This window comes from Leucoraja erinacea, chromosome 19 (assembly GCF_028641065.1).
Source record: "Leucoraja erinacea ecotype New England chromosome 19, Leri_hhj_1, whole genome shotgun sequence".
Classification (NCBI taxonomy): Eukaryota; Metazoa; Chordata; class Chondrichthyes; order Rajiformes; family Rajidae; genus Leucoraja; species Leucoraja erinaceus.
In genome coordinates this window covers 32,925,597-32,944,220 of record NC_073395.1, presented here as the reverse complement: position 1 = coordinate 32,944,220, position 18,624 = coordinate 32,925,597, and the positions used below count along the sequence as shown (strand labels likewise).

Sequence of the window (18,624 nt, the reverse complement as noted above, 5' to 3'; positions counted from 1 at the left end):
AGAGAATTCCAGAGATTCACAACACACGGAGAGGAGAAATTTCTATACACCTCAGTTTTAAACTGCCCGCCTATTTTAGAGCTACAGTATATACTTGTTTGTGTCTCTTGAGTCATTTACTATGTTGCTGAATTTTGCTTTAATTAAAAAATCAGGGCGAAGTTCTAACAGAGGACCCTGGCTTTCAAGATATCTGCGGCTGTACTCGTTCCATCTGCAGTAAGTTCCCTGCCGTTTACCTGAACTTTAGCACCTTTTAGATCAATTTGAAGCACTTTGAGTGCTGGCTGGCTCACACATTTTCAATCAGTAACCATGCACATTTATTTATTAGGTATTTATTTTCTTTCACTGCCAGTCAATATAGCTATCAAACAAGTGTTTTGAGTTGTATTTTATATTCGAGAGGACCTGTTGTTAACTTTGAAATGTCACAAATTCATTTTTTCGAATATAATGCAGCATATTTAGAAAAATAGATTTAATTCCCTTTACCAAGTCCATATTTGAACCCAGATTTCAGAGAAGAATCGAATACCACCATTGACTCAGGTTTTTCTTTAACTGACTTTTGAGAAAAATATTTCTGTGAAATTGGGATGAGATACGATCTTGATAAAAAATGAATTATATTAAAGAAATGCACTAATATTATTGAATAGATTTATGTTATGTTAAATCATTTTAAACACACATAGGTAAAATATACTGCTTTGAAACCATTTTAAAGCTTTGCGAACTGACATGGAATCCATAGCAGAGAAATTTTTCCTGGATCGCTAAAGGTGCTGTCCCACGGGCGACCTAATTGGCGAGTTTAGAAGTTTGAAAAAATGAGAAGTTGAAGGGCCTCCTTCGACTATGTTGAAGACCAGCTTTGACTAGCTATGACAAGCTACGACTAACTTCGGGAAAATTGGACACGGAATAGTGGAGAGTGAAGGCGACCTCCTTCGATCTCCTTCGACCTCCCTTCGACTATGATGATCTATGACTACCTATGACTACCTTCGACTACCTATGACTACCTTCGATTACCTACGACTAACATGCCGATCTACTACGACCCACTACGACTTACTATGACTAAACCTACGAGTAAAAAAAGTATCGATTTTTTTCCATTGCGACCTTTTTTTACTTGCGGGCATTTTTTAACATATTGAAAAAAACGCCGCGACCTAGCTGAGGCCTCGAGTATGCGGAGACCACTGTCGAGCATGAAGGAGAGTTACGAAGACCTCCTACGATCTCGTGTCGACCATGCTGCCAGTATGAGTCGAGGGCAAACTCGCCAGAACTCGCGGATTAGGGTGCCCAAGTGGGACAGGCCCTTAACTCTAAATGGTGCTTGTTTTAACCCTTTGGACATAACGAGGGGTAATATCAAAGGTTGAGCACCAAGGGTTGAGCAGCCTACAGTCTGAAATTTTTGCCGTACCATTGAACAAAGACAAACTTTTCTTCCTTTAAATAACTAAAACAATTATATTTCATTTATATTTCATTTTTTATTCATTGGTTCTTATTAGGTTAAATAATCAATTGGCATAATAACACATTTGAAAACAAATTGTAATAATAAGCACATGTTATTTTAACAGAATAATTCTGATGATAATGCACCTATAATTATTAATTAGAGTATGCATTTAATTGTTTCAGGAAAAGCTGATGTCTGTGTCTTCCAAGGTGTCACTGCACTTAAACTTGGCCAGTCACTGGTTCAGCACCTTGAAGGCGACCAATGTTATATAGCAAGTTGTCTCCAGAGTGCAGATCAACCCACAGAATCTCCTTCAATGGAAGTGTCGATAGTTAACTGTTCTGCAAAATGTGAACCTGTAAGTTTATAAATATAGTAATTTGACTTTTGAAAATTACAAACTATTCCATCTTTCAGTGCTACATAAGGGTTTCTGTTAATAGCTAAAATGTATTATGCTAAAAGAATTCATGTGCAACAGAATTATTTCATTCTCGCTTACTAACTTTCCAAGTATCAAAAATTTCTTGTCTTTGATAATTTGGTCTTAACCCAAGTCTCCCAGCAACTATGAACTGGGTCCCCCTTCCCCAATTCCATTGGTGAGACCACACCTGGAGTATTGCATACAGTTTTGGTCTCCTAATCTGAGGAAAGACATTCTTGCCATAGGGGGAGTACAGAGAAGGTTCACCAGACTGATTCCTGGGATGTCAAGACTTTCAAATGAAGAAAGACTGGATAGACTCGGCTTGTACTCGCTATAATTTAGAAGATTGAGGGGGGATCTTATAGAAACTTACAAAATTCTTAAGGGGTTGGATAGGTTAGATGCAGGAAGATTGTTCCAGATGTTGGGGAAGTCCAGAACAAGGGGTCACAGTTTAAGGATAAGGAGGAAATATTTTAGGACCGAGATGAGAAAAACATTTTTCACACAGAGAGTGACGAATCTCTGGAATTCTCGGCCACAGAAGGTAGTTGAGGCCTGTTCATTGGCTATATTTAAGAGGGAGTTAGATGTGGCGCTTGTGGCTAAAGGGATCAGGGGGTATGGAGAGAAGGCAGGTACGGGATACTGAGTTGAATGATCAGCCATGATCACATTGAATGGCGGTGCAGGCTCGAAGGGCCGAATGGCCTACTCCTGCACCTATTTTCTATGTTTCTATGTTTCCCTCTGCATTTGAACACTTTTCAGCTGCTACTATGGTCAAATACATCAGTGTTCTCCAAAGCTTATGCAGGGAGTGGCTTTCTCTTGGTTCACCTGTTGCCAGTGTATGACAAGGGCACCTTCAGCAACCACTCCCTTTTCCAACCCTTCACCATCCTCTGGAATCCCTGTTTTTTTGTTCTTGAATCTTTCTTTGCTTACCTTCATGTTGTGTCATGTGATCTTCTACTGGGCTACTAACGATATACAATTCGATATCTCCACCAAATCTCTTTATTACTGCCAGGCTCCCACTGCCTCTGTGCAGTTATCCAATATTCTGCATTCAACGAGAACCTCCAGCCAGAAGATTGAATTGTTTTCATTCACATTCAGACTCTGGCAACACCAGGCTGTTTGCAGCTTCAGTGTTCTGTAATCCTGAGCTAGTTTTACAATCCATATTCTTTCCCTCCAATGTCTGCGCCCATATCCCAGAGTATCTGACTTTGAGTTTGAAAACTAATTTCTGAGTTTGAATGCTTTCTTTCTGTCCTATTGGATTTACTCCTGCACTTTCCATAAATTTGAGGTAATTGTAAACTTTGCAGCCATATATCATAGAGCATCAGGACCTGCTACATTACCTATCCCGGGCCCATATTTCTACTTATACTGGTCCCACAAATCCTCAAATTAAAAAATTCATATAATATCTTTATGACCTTGGCTCCTCATCTGCACCTACCCTCTCCCCTTCTTCACAATGTACATTAATTCTCTTCCATTTTCCACTCCTTTCTACCTTGGGTCATTCCAATATAATGGCCTAGTTTTTTCAGTCACAAATTTCCCATGTTGCGAATACTGCCATAATTTCCTCTACAGCTGAACCTGTTATGTTTGCTTGTTTTAAAATCCATCTCTTATTTTATGTCTTCACCATGCTTTTAAAGTACCGTATTTCCCAGTGTCGAAGATGCTATTTTTTACCCTAACATAAGACCCGAAAATTTACCTGTGTCTTGGAGGCTGAAGGTTAGGTTGTTAGCCAAGAAAGATAGACTTGGAATGGAGTTGACCGAGCAATGCCACTCTCGTAGCGACTGCTCCGCGGAACCCGCCACGCCTTCGATCCTGGAACTACGGTCTATGATCTTTGCTTTCCACAGCGTGTGGGGAGTCTGGCCTGGTCAACACGCCCTGGGCTGCACAAAGTAGCAAACTTGGCTGGGCCGCCAGAGGTAAAGTTGCAGGGAGGGCAGGAGCGTTGAGAAGGAGGGGGTCGGGGATCATGCCAGCAACTCACTCACTCGCTCACCGCTGCTTTGGTGCTCCGGTCACGGAGCCACCGCATTGTGGCCGGGGAGGCAAGTAGCTCGGGTGGCTGTGAGCGCCAGTGGAACTGGCCGCCACCTCAGCACCTTCTGCCGGCCCGCCCGCCCGCCAGCCATGGTGTCCTTCAGCACAGGTGTAACCGGTGGAGGTGGTGATTGGTGGCTAGCCAGGCATAATCTGATTTATTTCAGCCAGATGTTCCTTATGTTGTAAAAAATATTACCTGTACATTGTTGATTCAATTGCAGGCACAGTCGAGTTTAACATTTTATTTGAAACTGCAAAAGAGGAAACAACCTCTTTACTCTGGTTACAAATTTACTTACGTGAAACAGCATAGTAAATTATGCCAACATTTACCGATATTTATTATAAAACAAATTGCCAACATGTGATTCATAACAACTTTTGCAATATGACACATTTAAGTCATTTTTTGCTATGTGTAATCAAATAATTTTAATGCGATGAGTTTTGTTGAGCAAGATATTGTGATTTTTGTAAACATTGATCAAGACTGAGATGATAGGAATTTTCTTAGTATCTTTTTTGATAAACCACTTCTTATTTTCTTGCCATAAAGATAACGATTGTATTAATCAACAGCACCAAGTCTATGTTCCTTCAACTGATCCGTACGTTTGCTGTGGAACTTGTAAGAATATGTCATGCCCTTTTGAGGAAGAAGGCAGCATTGTTTTACATAATGTAAGTTGATCCAGGGTATAATGTTATGTGATTAGTTTTTTTTCTATGAATTTAATACCAATAACATGCAAGTCATTTCTTTAGAGAGATGTAAGAACGTTTGTAACTATCATAAATCTGTGACATTATGAGTTTGAAATAGCTAATGGCAGGTGAAAAAGTGAACCTGGTTTAAAGGCCTGAATTTGCACTGGGGCGAGGACTATTCCCTAATAAAAATGAATTACATTACATTGGAAAAGGGTTTAAGTTGACATTATACTTTCCACCCATGTACTTGCAGTACATGTCATCCACTGCACATATCTCACAAGCAGCCATTTTTGATGCCTGATCTGGGGGTTATAGAATAGTTTCTTTATTGTCATTGTAACATGGGCCATGTACAATGAAATTTAAAATGTCAGCCAGTCAGTGCAGCATTCAAACATTTCTAAAGCTAACGAAACATCCACGGTAAAATAATAAAGATAAGCAAATAAATAAAAATCACAGACAAAGCACGCATACACACCCAACCCTCCATCCTTCTGTCGATTTCACCGTTACCACAGTCCCTTAGTCTGTATCGCCCCTGCGTTCCTTGGCGGCCACATTTAGTGCTTTTATAGCAGTGGGGTAAAAACTGTTTTGTAGTCTATTTGTCCTTGTCCTTGTGGATCTGTACCGTCTGCCTGACGGCAACAGTTCAAACAGGGAGTGTCCGATGTGGGAGATGTCCTTTTTATATTCTGGGGTTTTTTTTGGTGCAGCGGGAACTGTGTAGGTCCTCCAAGGTAAGGAGAGGGCAGCCGACAATCCTCTGGGCGTTGTCAATGGCCCTCTGGAGCGCTTTCCTCTGAGCCACTGTGCAGCTGGTGTACCACACGCATACACAGTATGTTAGTATGCTCTCAATGGAGCACCGATAAAAGGACAGCAGCAGCCTCTGAGTGATGTTGTTCTTCCTGAGCACCCGCAGGAAGTGCAGTCTCTGCTGGACCTTTTTCAGCAGCGCAGTGGTGTTCACGCTCCACGTCAGGTCCTCCTCAATATGGATTCCCAGGAAGCGGAAATCCGCCACCCTCTGAGTGGGGGTTGAGAGGGGGGCGGCGTTGGTGGTGTGTGTGATCGAAGATAGTTGATTAGTCAAAAAAGGACCCTGCTTGATAATACAAAAAGTTGACCTGCTGCCTGGCATTTTCTGTTTCTGAACAAAAGGTTACCTAATTTTCCAAAGTTTGGGTTGCTGATAAAATATTGCCACATGAAATGGGATGAGGAATTAATTTTAGAATATAGATTAAAATATACATATCAATATTTGTTAAATGCTACAAATGCAATAAAAACATACAACATTTTATAGCAATCTACATCAATTTTATTTCTTCTGGCAAATTTCAGAGGTGAAAACTTTGGATATGTTTTGTTCCCATTTGATTGAACCATTTATTTGACAAATGCTTGGTACATAATTGCATGATTTTTTTAAATCTTTCATTAATAACAAATTAATATAAATTAGGAAAATTAAACATCGACCTTCCAAAATGTTTTATTGCATTTATGCTCATTTATTTCACTCCAGGCTGGAACCTCATGGATTGTTGACTGTATCAGATATGAATGTGTGGAGACAACTGTTGGAGTCATGATGCTTGGCTCTGGAATGGTCTGCCCACCATTTAATGAGACTGAATGCATGCAGGTTTGTACTTTCGTTGTCATAATAACACCGTTCCATCCACAGAACTACACAATTTGGAGATAGCCTGGAGAACTTTTTAAATGCTCAAAAGGGAACAAGCTCTACATCTACGGAGAATCATAGAGCAACAAATAAAAAGAGTTCCACTTGACAAAGCAATGCCACCCACAGATATCGGCATTTATCAATGCTTGCACGCATACACACAAATGCATATGCACACACATTTCAATATCCCCAAATTTGAGGAAGGACATCCTTGTGATTGAGGCAGTGCAGCGTAGGTTCACGAGATTGATCCCTGGGATGGCGGGACTGCCATATGAGGAAAGATTGAAAAGACTAGGCTTGTATTCACTGGAGTTTAGAAGGATGAGGGGATATCTTATAGAAACATATACAATTATAAAAGGACTGGACAAGCTAGATGCAGGAAAAATGTTCCCAATGTTGGGCGAGTCCAGAACCAGGGGCCGCAGTTTTAGAATAAAGGGGAGGTCATTTAAGACTGAGGTGAAAAAATACTTTTTCACCCAGAGAGTTGTGGATTTATGGAATTCCCTGCCACAGTGGGCAGTGGAGGCCAAGTCACTGGATGGATTTAAGAGAGAGTTAGACAGAGCTCTTGGGGGCTAGTGGAGTCGAGGGATATGGGGAGAAGGCAGGCACGGGTTATTGATAGCGGACGATCAGCCATGATCGCAATGAATGGTGGTGCTGGCTCGAAGGGCCGAATGGCCTCCTCCTGCACCTATTTTCTATGTTTCTATGTTTGTATGTAGGTATCTTTTTAGTTTATCAATGATGTTTGCTATTTTGTTTTTTCCTCCTTCTCATCATTGTTTTCACTATTTTTTCAATATTATTCGTCCTTATTTGTTTAGTTCTGTTGCAAATGCTATTGTCCATTCTCTCCTCAGATTCTCAGTTATTTTAGTATTTCTTGCTACAGATGTGCAGTTTATTTCCCTGCCACAGAGGGCAGTGGAGGCCAAATCACTGGATGGATTTAAGTATCAAGTATCAAGTATATCTTTATTGTCATTTTCCTGAGTACTCACATACCCAGAGAAAACAAAAAAACGTTGCTCAACCAGTGTCCATTCAGCGTGCAGTAAAAAATAAATAGAAATAAAAATACATATATCATCATGAACAAATTAAACACTCTACTCTCTACTAAACATCAACAGGCGTTCCGATCGGCAGCGGCACGACAGTGGCTCTGCTGCAGTGTGTCCAGGTTGGTGGTTGGTGCGCGATACTTTGGCAGGGGGCAAAGTCCGTTTATCAGTCTTATAGCCTGCGGGAAGAAGCTGAGGAGCATCCTGCTGGTTTTGCAGCTAATGCTCCTGTACCTCTTCCCAGATGGCAGGATGGAGAATATGTGATGCGATGGGTGGTAGGGGTCTTTGATGATGGAGATGGCTCTGCTGATACATCTCTTCCTGTATATGTCCAGCGGGAAAGGGAGTGGAGCACCAATAATCCTGCTGGCGGTCTTCACAATCCTGTCTAGTTGGTGCCGTTCGTACGCCTTGCAGCTCCCGAACCAGGAAGTGATGCCGTAGGTTAATGTGCTCTCGAATGTCCCCCTATAAAAAGTTTGTTGGTGTGTAGTGGGGAGACCTGCTTTCCGTAGTCTTCGGAGAGGGTGTAGTCGCTGCTGGGCTCTCTTGACCAGTGCTGTGGTGTTGGTCGTGGACGTCAGATCATCTGACAGGTGGAGTCCTAGGAACTTCACACTGCTGACCCTTTCCACATCAGCTCCATCGATGTGCAGAGATGTATGGTGTTGTTTTCTCGCCCTCCTGAAGTCAACCACCATCTCCTTAGTTTTTCCCACGTTGAGAATGAGGTTGTGGGATTTGCACCATCCTGTGAGCAGCTCCACCTCCATCCTGTATGCCGACTCATCATTGTCACTGATGAGACCCACCACTGTTTAGTCATCAGCGAACTTGTTGATGAAGTTGTTGTTGAGTCTAGCAGTACAGTCGTGTGTAAGAGAGAGTTAGATAGAGCTCTAGGAGCTAGTGGAATCAATGGATATGGGGAGAAGGCAGGCATGAGATATTGATAGGGGACGATCAGCCATGATCGCAATGAATGGCGGTGCTGGCTCAAAGGGCCGAATGGCCTCCTCCTGCACCTATTTTCTATGTTTCTATGTTTCCAACAAAAACTGGCTGGCTGCCGTACATAAAATATTGTTCAAGAAGGAACTGCAGATGCTGGAAAATCGAAGGTACACAAAAATGCTGGAGAAACTCTGCGGGTGCAGCAGCATCTATGGAGCGAAGTAAATGGGTAACGTTTCGGGCCAAAACCCTTCTTCAGACTGATCTTCAGTCTGAAGAAGGGTTTCGGCCCGAAACGTTACCTATTTCCTTCGCTCCATAGATGCTGCTGCACCCGCTGAGTTTCTCCAGCATTTTTGTGTACATAAAATAATATTGCCTTTTACCTGCTGGTGGCAGATCTACTTTACAACAACATGTTTCTTGGTCTTTTGTATTTTTCCCCCCTGTTTTTCTGCTCCCAATTTGGAGAAATGTGGGAGTCGTACTCGTTCTTTAAACATTTGAGACCAGGCTGTTTGGTAACCATTTGTGGTACAAAACTGCTGTCTCTGAAGTCTAAATTTCATGAAGGGAAAAATCAAACTCAGAATTTAGAGTGGTGAAGTTTGGATTGAATTGGTTGATATTTGACAAGGATAGATAACTCTTACTGGAGTTGGTCAGCAGTATAAATAATTTGGAAGTGTGTTGCTTCCTTTGTCTAATAAATGTAAAGTCAATATTTGAAAATATGTTATAACATTTTATTGTGGGCTGTTATTTCTTGCTTACTGAATCAAGTTGGTACCTTACATTTTGAGATCATTTTGAGATTCTCTCATTTTAATTATTGTCTTGAGTTGTTTATACAATTTCTTTGGATGACTTTGCAGCAAAATACTGTATATTATTTGGTGCCTTGAAGAATAAACTTTGTGTAGGGAGACAAATATATCTCGTCTGCTTTTTCTCACTTCCTTATTGAGCCTGGCTCTGACTTTCAAACTATGCTCTCTTACTCTGGATTCTCAGATGAGAGCAAATAGTCTTAAAACTATTGAATAGATCATTCCTCAATAATCTATGCTCAACAAACACAGGGAGGTTTCATGCAACCAGTGTATAATTATGCCCCTTCTCTAGGACTGCTGTAGCTGGCATGATAGTTATAGTTCCAGTGAAACCCAGATCTCCAGGTGGGTCTTATTAACAAAAACAAGCACCTGGACCTTTCGTTTTCCATTGTATCCCTAGACCTCACGATACATGCTCTGTATTTATTGGTCATTGATTTTTTTTTAACTCTTAATTGGCCTTCATTGATTTTTATAAATTGACTCCTGATTGTGTTTGTCCCTCTATTGTTCCTGTTTATTGGCCACTTTGAAAATACTCTGATTTGTCTTTTTTTAAAATGATGATCTCAAGTTTATTCAGGTCAGGTTGGGGTGAGTTCCCCCCGGCCACGGGTACCATGTAATCCCGTGCTACTTGCACCATGGTCGGACGGACGGACGAATAAACTATCTCCCCCACTTGGTTTGCCAGGTGAAGAGGGGGCTGTGGACCCCCAGCAGGACCAAAAACAAGACCTGTCAAAGGGCGGATGAGCTTTGATTGAGCCAACAGCCATCCACACTTCAGTAGAAGTAGCGATCACTGTCATACATAGCATTGTAAGGAATGATGATAAAGCACACACACCAAAATCCTATACTTCCAGCGGCAGAAGTCCACAGGAACTGGAGGACAGAGACATGTGGTGCGTCCCTCACCATTCCCATTGGAAACCAGCACCACTGTGTCGCTAATGTTTTCAACGATGATGAATGAATGAATGAATGAATTATTCACATAGAACTTCATCCATCTCAATTTTCTCCACTCATTTCATCTGCCTGTGTCTCTTACAAGTTGTGGCTTTCATCAGAATTGCTGACTGTGTCTCTAAATTTACTGCTTGCAAATCTGGACATACACTTTACTTGTATTTTACATCATTGTTAAGAAGCTAAGACCCCCAGGAGATTTCCCTGTAGATAACCAATCGCAATACATACCTTTCTGTCTGTTCCCACACAACCAACTTGCATTGTGGCAGAGTGGCGCAGCTGAGAACCAGTGCCGGAGATCACAACCTCAGGTGTTACCTGTGTGGAGTTTGCATTTTCTCCCTGTGACCACGTTGGTTTTCTCCAGGTGCTCCTGTTTCCTCTCACATCCAAAATATGCAGGTTTGCAGTTTAATTGGCTCTGTAAATTGCCCCTAGTGTGGAGAGAGTGGATGCGAAATTGGGATAACATAGAGCTAATGTGATGGTCGGCATGGACTCAGTGGGCTGAAGGGCCTGTTTCCATGTTGTAGCTCTAAACATTAAACTAACTCCAGGTTGTCTCCAATTCCATACAGTTTTACTCTTCCTAATTGGTTCTTGTGTGGGTGCTTATCAATTGTGTCTGGAAGTTGACATTAATTAGAAATGTTTAATGCAATGTCCTCTGTTTCCATGATCTGTTTCTTTTGATAATTTCACTTTTTTTCCAGAAAGGGGGAATTACAAAGCTTTATATGGATGGCTGCTGCAGGACTTGTAAGTGAACAAGGCTGCATATTATGCTTGTTTGGCTTTGAATTTGGATAGCTGTGGTTCAATCCTGAATTGCTGGGAAAATGGAGTGGAAAGAGCATGTAGTAAATGAAATCAGTCTTAATGCCAGTTTGTTAACATTGTAAACAGTTGTGAAATATTTGATGCACTGCTTATTGGGGCTGCTGTTTCATAAATGCAGGCTGCTGATACAGTTACGTTGACATTTATTCTGGAGTATAACTGTTACATAAAGAAAAAGTGGAATTATTTATTCTAATCTTATTGCAAAGGGAAGTTTGGGAATACTATTCACTATTGATAAGGAAAGGAGTAACTCTGAAACAAGACCATTTAAAACAAAATGGAAGAGAAGTTCATTTTTGGACGCCAGCACCAAATGCTTGCACAGATACGGACAGCCAGTTCTACCACATGTTTCGATCTTTTTTGCCATTGAGTACATTCCAATCAAATCTTTGTATTTATCGCTAGTGACCAAAGATAACAATCTCCCTCAAACTTTTTGCTCCATCAAATTTTGGACGTGTTATAATGGGAACTGATCCATAATCTACCCTTGGTGCGGCAAATGACCTCTGGGATGGGTGTTGGGTGCCCAAATTTAAATGGTGGGGTTGTGCGTCCTGTTGTTACCGTGCCACATAACATGAAACAATTGCTGGTGGTAGTATTAGTTAGTGCTATATTGCTCAAAGAAAAGCATAGAGCTGTGGGAGCTGGACATTTTCTTGTAGCCATTTAGGAAATTTAAGGTAACCTGACCAAGCTAACCACTGCTAACAACGGGCTACAATAAACTGGCCAATATGTATTTTAAATCTCCAATATACTTTGTAAAACAAGCATCATATTTCAACTGAAATCCTCTCCAAAAGTAACAGTCCATAGGCATACAAAAACTGTTATACTTCAGAATTGTATATGTTTAAACTGATGTGGCTGCAGGGAATCTACCTAAATTCAAAACACTTGCTTACATGTGATTCTTTAGTCTTATTTTGATTTATAAACATGCCATCACAAACTAAAAGCATGTGCAGTTGAATGGCCTTTCAAATTCATCACCAGCTTCTGTTCATATGCATTCCTTTTGGCAGCAACATTTACACCAGCTTGAGTTAATGCATGCCAAATATATAAGATTTAATTGTAATTCATGCTGTCATTTTATATTAAACTGATATTGATAATTCTGCCAGGTTCTGGATTGGGTTTATTACCTTTTACCATTAGTCCAGTAGTCCCAACTGGTAGTACTAACTGTGACACAGGTACTATTCCCATTATGTACTTTATTTGCAATTTCAGTATTTTATCAACAGCAAAATGTATTGTATATGAGATGCATGGTTTGGGTATTATGTACAAAGCACAGAATTACTTATGTGTTGTATCGGACTATATGGAACTCACTCTGTGGAAACAGCCATTCGTCCCAAATTGCCTCTATTAGTTTTTATTCCACTCTCCCTTATCAATTATGTTTGAATGGGTCACATTCACTCAAACTAGACATTCCATCCATATCTGTTGTTTGATCTGTTTGTAGATATCTTGCATATAGTTTCCGTTGTACTGGGCACATCAGCAAGTTGAAAAATATCTTGTTATTTACTCCAACAAATTATTTATAATGTTTTACCGGCTTCCCTTTCTCTATGCCATTCTTGCAGCCACATGGTCTGGTAAAATTTTTGAAGATTATATCCATACGTTCTTCAGTATTGCAGCTTAGGTTTTGTAATTTTCAAGGGACTGCAGACTGTTGCAAGTCTGATCTAACAGGATTCTATTTCATAGAATCATGGAATGGTTACAGCACAGATGGCCATTTAGTCCATCATGTCCATGCTGGCTCTCTAACAGAACTGTTGTCTAATTCCACCCTCCATCCATTTCTCCATGGTCTATTGTTCTTACCACAGCTTTATTCAGTTTCCTCTTGAAGACCAGAATGGAACTTGCCTCCCCTTTGTCTAGAACAGAATTATAGAAATGAATTTAACATTACCTCCACTTCTTTTATATTCTGTTCATCTTACATGAACAAACTATCACACTTGATATATCAAATCATAGTTAACAAAATCTACTCACTTTGTGTATCTCTATACCTTGATACATTTTGGCATCATGCAAAAATGCCTCAAATCTGAGACCAAGGGCATGACTCAAATCTGAGACCAAGTATTTGGTCAAGCTAAATGCATCCAGTTGTGATCAATATGGATATTCTGTAGGACCAAACCAAACAATGCAGGACCAAACCATTCAGTCCAAATAACACATTAACTTTTAAAATCTGCATAAGGCTCCGTTCCCCCCTCCCACTCTTATCACCTTCCTTTACCTTGTTACCAAATCTCTTTGGTCTTCAAAAGTTAATTCTTCCTAATCTTTGTTTTCGGAAACCTGATTCTGCATGTCTTTGTATGGCATTTTATCAGAACTATGTTTGTGTGTGGGAGGTTTATGGATTGCTACTAAAACAGATGTGTTCTTTTAACCAATCATTTTACATAGATAAAGCACAGAAGCTAAACTGGATGGAAGCCAATGCATTTTGTAATGCCACTTGAGCGATTCCCAATGCATTTAAATAGACGTGTGGAAAATTAGGCCATATCCAGATTATGGGCACACACCTCCCAAATAATTGTTTTGTGTTCTGTCCAAGAAGTGTGTACGTTAAGACTGAATACATTAAGTGCATACGTTAGAACTGAATACGTTAAGAACAACATCAGAAATATACTCCTTCACATTGTAGAATGTATCGTCCCTTATCATTCTTTATTCCTTAATCATCTTTTTTCCAGCTAGTAACCGAAAAATGCACCCTTGTGTTTCCTTCCGTCATTAATGTATGCATGTGCTCTTATCTGTAGCCAGATAAATATTGGTCAACTCTTTACATCGTCATTTCATCAAACAAAATAAATTAATTGCAAAGTTTTACTTACATTAAAGCCTTGATGGAATTAGAATCCCCCCCCAACCCCCACCCCTGCTTCATATTATTACCATCGTTAAATTTTCAAGGAAAAATAAAGTTAATTTAAAATAGTTGTGACAGCACCAAATGTTTAGCTCAGTAATTCGGAGAGCAGTAAATCTGAATAATGGGCTGACCAGAGATGCACGTTGATGAATTTTTAAATAATATAACACACCACATGAGTAGTCTCAGACAAGGCAAATGATAAGCTTTACATGCATGGAAGAAACAGGTGGCATATGACCTGTGGTTTCTAAGGGTTTTGTTAACCTCCCGACATGTCCAATGTGAAAGAAGTGACAGCATTTGATCGACATGATACATCAACAACTCTCTTAATGTTGTATGATGTTACTGCCAATATGTCAGAAGATGAATGGGACACCATTGGTCCCCTTTTGGATATATTTTGTGTGATGCCAGACCTGTGTCCAAAGGAGTTTGTGGTAAGATTGGCAAATCTTGATCTAAAATGGAAAAATTAGAAAATGATTTGGCTGTATCTGTATGCAAATTACTAACCCCTGGAAGACAAGTACAGATAATGAGATCGGCATAATGAGGGTCATTTTCCCAAAGGGTCTGAAATACAAATGGATAGAGAATGAAAAGGAAACACCAATTTGCCTGCTTTTTCAAGGATTGCTTTGATTCATGGAACCATACTTCAGAAATGATGTAGCGACTTGGGAGTACTGCAGTGTAGATTCATCTAAAAACATTATGGCTGAATAGGGACAAATATCAGAACTGATTACATTGACCGATATTGAGTTCTCATGATCAGAGAACATTAAAGGTAAACTGATTGAGGTCTGAAATAAATTGTTATGGCAGAAGACAAAAAAGATGCAGTTATACAGTAGAGGGAAACTAGTTCCTCTTTTGAATTGGAAACGAGGAATGGGGTTTCAGCATAAAATTAGAATTAGATATTCAGGAGATACGTTTGAAACGCATCTTCATACAAATGACGTAGGAAACCTAGAAATCTCTTCCATAATATGATGATAACCAACAAAAAAATTGAAAACTAAAATTAATAGATTTTTATTTAGGTAGTAACTGTTATGGAACAGAGTTAAAAGCAGATCAACCAGAATTTAACTGAATGCATTATTAGCACAAAGAGTTGCATTAACCACTCCTGTTTAGTTTTTTTTTGTTTTAGAGATGCAACACGGAAACAGGCCATTTGGCCCATCGAGTCTGCAACTACCAGTGATCCCTGCACATACCTTAGACACATTTTGTAAAACATATGAATCAGTATTAAAGAATGAAACATGGTGTGAATTGCAATTAACATTTTCTTGGACTTTACAAACTGCAAAGCAAAATTCTACAGGTTCCAAAATTCTAAAATTAAAAAAAAAAAAATGGTTGGGAGACATTGCAATCAGACTGTGTCTGCAGAGAGAGAAACCAAGTTAACATTTTTGGTCAATAACTCTACATCAGAACCGCCGATGGTTCAATAATTTAGAATGTTAATTCTGCTTAAGAAATGCTGCTTGACCTGATGATTATTGCCAGCATTTTGTTCTTATTTGTTGGATTTTATAATCACCTTCCAAAGGATATCATGAAATGTTTGCATTAATAGAGCATCTTGTTGCATCTTTAGGTGTAAAATCAATTTATATCAATTTGCTCACTTATCAAAATCCAAAAGTATTTATTTGCCATATGCACTGTATATGAACCAGAACAATAATATTCTTGCTTGCTGCCATTTTAAAGGCACATTAGATGTAACAATGACAATAAATACACAATAAGTGATCAGTTAACTAAGTAAACTAGACCAATATGCTGCAAAAAGCAGAAGTACATGGATCAACTATCGTAGTGCAAAGTCTGTAATGGTTCAGTAAAATTGACAGTTGAGATAGGGTTGTAGTTAGTTTTGAACAAGGTAGTTTTAAGAACCAAATGGTTGAGAAGAAGCTTTTCTTGAACCTGGAGATAATGGATCTCAGTTTCCTGAGCCTTCTTCCCAATGCTAACAGTGAGAAGAAAGCATGGCCAGGGTGGGAAGGGTCTTCAATGGTATTAGCTGCTTTCTTTAGGCTCTTGTTGGACCCCTTTGATGTTAGACGGGTCAGTACCATAATGGACCAGGCAGTCTCCATCGCAAATGTTTCCAAAATCTTATGTAGTTATTTGTTTGAATATGCAACTTTTATTTTATTGGCTAATTGAAAATTTACCTGTTCAATAATTTTAAAATGTTATAATTAATAAATGGACTGTCAATTAGTGAATACATTTTATTTAGTATAATATTGGAGCAGTTATTCTTCTGGGGAATAAATACACCACTAGTATGAAAATAATTTAAAGCAGTCAACTGAAATCTGACTTGATGACAATTATTTTAATTTGCTGTCATATAATGATGTAACTAATAATACATATGCTCATAGTTAGATTGGTCTGAGCCATGAATGTTCATAAAACAAATAAGAATAACATTTGCATTATTTTTAACACTTGTATTAGTAACGTGCTGATATTTCAAACTGTTTAATGTGCCCATTTGTTACTAGGCAAAGAAGATGTAAGGCCTTGCCGAAAATTAGATGTCAAAATGATCATTAGGAAAGATGACTGCCGTACCACTGGCACTGTATGTAAAATTCTAGCTTTATTTTCATTCCATAAAACCACATTTTTCCAATTACAGCTTTTAGTAAAACTTGCAGAGGTTCAATGAACAATTTCACAAGTTTCCTTGCCAAAGGTTCGGAAGCTGTATTTTGATTTTATATTTGCCAAATAATCTAACTCTGACTATATTACAATTAATTGTTGAATGTTACACACCAGAGAATGCAATTGATAGGCAATAAACACTGTAAATGCTATCTAGTTGTCAGGGAAGTGTAGAGAATTGGAGGAAAGCAGTTAGCCACTTAACTTTAATGTATGAAGAATCTCCTGAGTATTAGATAACACAATTCTTGATGGTTCTTAATTCTTTTCAGGTCACTGTGGCTTCTTGTGATGGTAAGTGCCCATCAGCTATGATATTCAACACTAATATCAACAGCTATGCAAAATTCTGCAAATGCTGCCGTGAAGTCGCCCTCACAGATCTGACTGTGCCACTTTATTGTGCGGGAAATGCCACTTGGATTGACTTTACATTTCAAGAGCCAACAGATTGTTCTTGTCGATGGAATTAATCTACTTTAAGTACGAGTCAAACACAGAGTTGGATAATGGCCTAGAAATTGGTTGTTTCTTACTGGAAATATGCTCAACATGATGTAATAGAGTGCCCATCACTCTTAGTATTGGAAATAGATAAAGAGGCATCATAGTAATAAAAGGAGGCTTTCACCGATGAACTGCTGGAACCCAAGCAGTAGGCGTCTGCAGCTCACTCTCTCTATATAAGGCCCACGTCGCATTGTTGAGTTGCATTGTTCTGCTGGAAGGCACACTCCAAAACAAACCAATTTCTGGGCCACTCAACATTCAAATCTACATTTCAAAATATTAACTACAAATTTAGAATTGTTTTGTTTAATACTTTACAAATACCATTTGTAAATTAAGTAGATAATTAAGTAACCTTTTGTGGAAATTAGCAGGTTCAATGTTGTAACGGTAATCCAATAACATTTGTATTCACCTACTTTAGCTATTATATAAGAATAATACTTTATAACTATGAATGCTTTGGCTATGTGATAAATGTTTTGTATTACAAAATTTAGTTCCTCATGCATTTCCTTTGCTATGAGTATCTGACATTAATTTCTTAAATAGATGCTTTACCTTCAGATTGCTCATATCAAGCAGTTTACTTTTTATAGACTGCCTACAAATTGTATTGCTCGTTACTTGCTGGCATTATTAATTGTAAATTATAGTGTCGCATAATGTACTTGCTAAGCAGTTATGCAACAAATAAAATGAAAAATTGCAAAAAAATGATGTAGCTTCAAAAACATCCTTTGCTATTTAAATTGATTTTAAACCTTATTTCAACATTTCCTCAAGATATTAAAACAATTAACAATTTTTTAAATGTTATCGAGGGGACAATTAGTGAAATTGATTTATTGTGTATTGCATTCTAATGTTGAAAGTGGTTTATCAAGCGATTGTAAAAGTGAACAAAATAAAACTTGGCATCTGCATCAACATATGGAGAGAAAGCAGAACATGATGACAAGTATTGTGTCTTAAAGGATAAACTGGACTGAATTGGTTCTCACAATTACATGTTAATCAATCCTTTTTTCTTGGCAAATACTTTTTGTCAGTCCTGAATTAGCAGGTCCAAAAGACACACATCTTTGAAGGCATGATTTTATATAATAACATGAACATTAAAGACATCGACAGCAAGCGACAAGGTGGAAAATAATTGAAAAAAGATGCATATTGAATGATGATCCAAGGGAACTAAGTCATTCCCGCACTTAAGTAATTTGAAATATTTAATTGGTTGTCAGTTAAATAAAATGTCATATTTCATGGCTGTCAGTTAATTCCATGTGGTAATTGAGATATCCCTGAAATTCTAATAAATATCCAAATATTTTTTATACATATC

At 38.8% G+C, this 18,624-nt stretch overlaps 1 protein-coding gene across 1 annotated transcript in view; it reads left to right on the top strand.

The window, feature by feature from the left end:
• The window catches only part of otogl (otogelin-like), a 147,228-nt gene extending 129,250 nt beyond the window's left edge, over nt 1-17,978 (top strand). The window contains exons 51-58 of the mRNA XM_055650780.1: nt 156-219; nt 1,666-1,844; nt 4,587-4,688; nt 6,259-6,378; nt 10,987-11,032; nt 12,253-12,324; nt 16,604-16,683; nt 17,042-17,978. Coding sequence (XP_055506755.1) covers nt 156-219; nt 1,666-1,844; nt 4,587-4,688; nt 6,259-6,378; nt 10,987-11,032; nt 12,253-12,324; nt 16,604-16,683; nt 17,042-17,242 — 864 coding nt within the window. The 3' untranslated portion in view covers nt 17,243-17,978. The remainder of the gene's footprint in view (nt 1-155; nt 220-1,665; nt 1,845-4,586; nt 4,689-6,258; nt 6,379-10,986; nt 11,033-12,252; nt 12,325-16,603; nt 16,684-17,041) is intronic.
• Nucleotides 17,979-18,624: the final 646 nt, after the last annotated feature.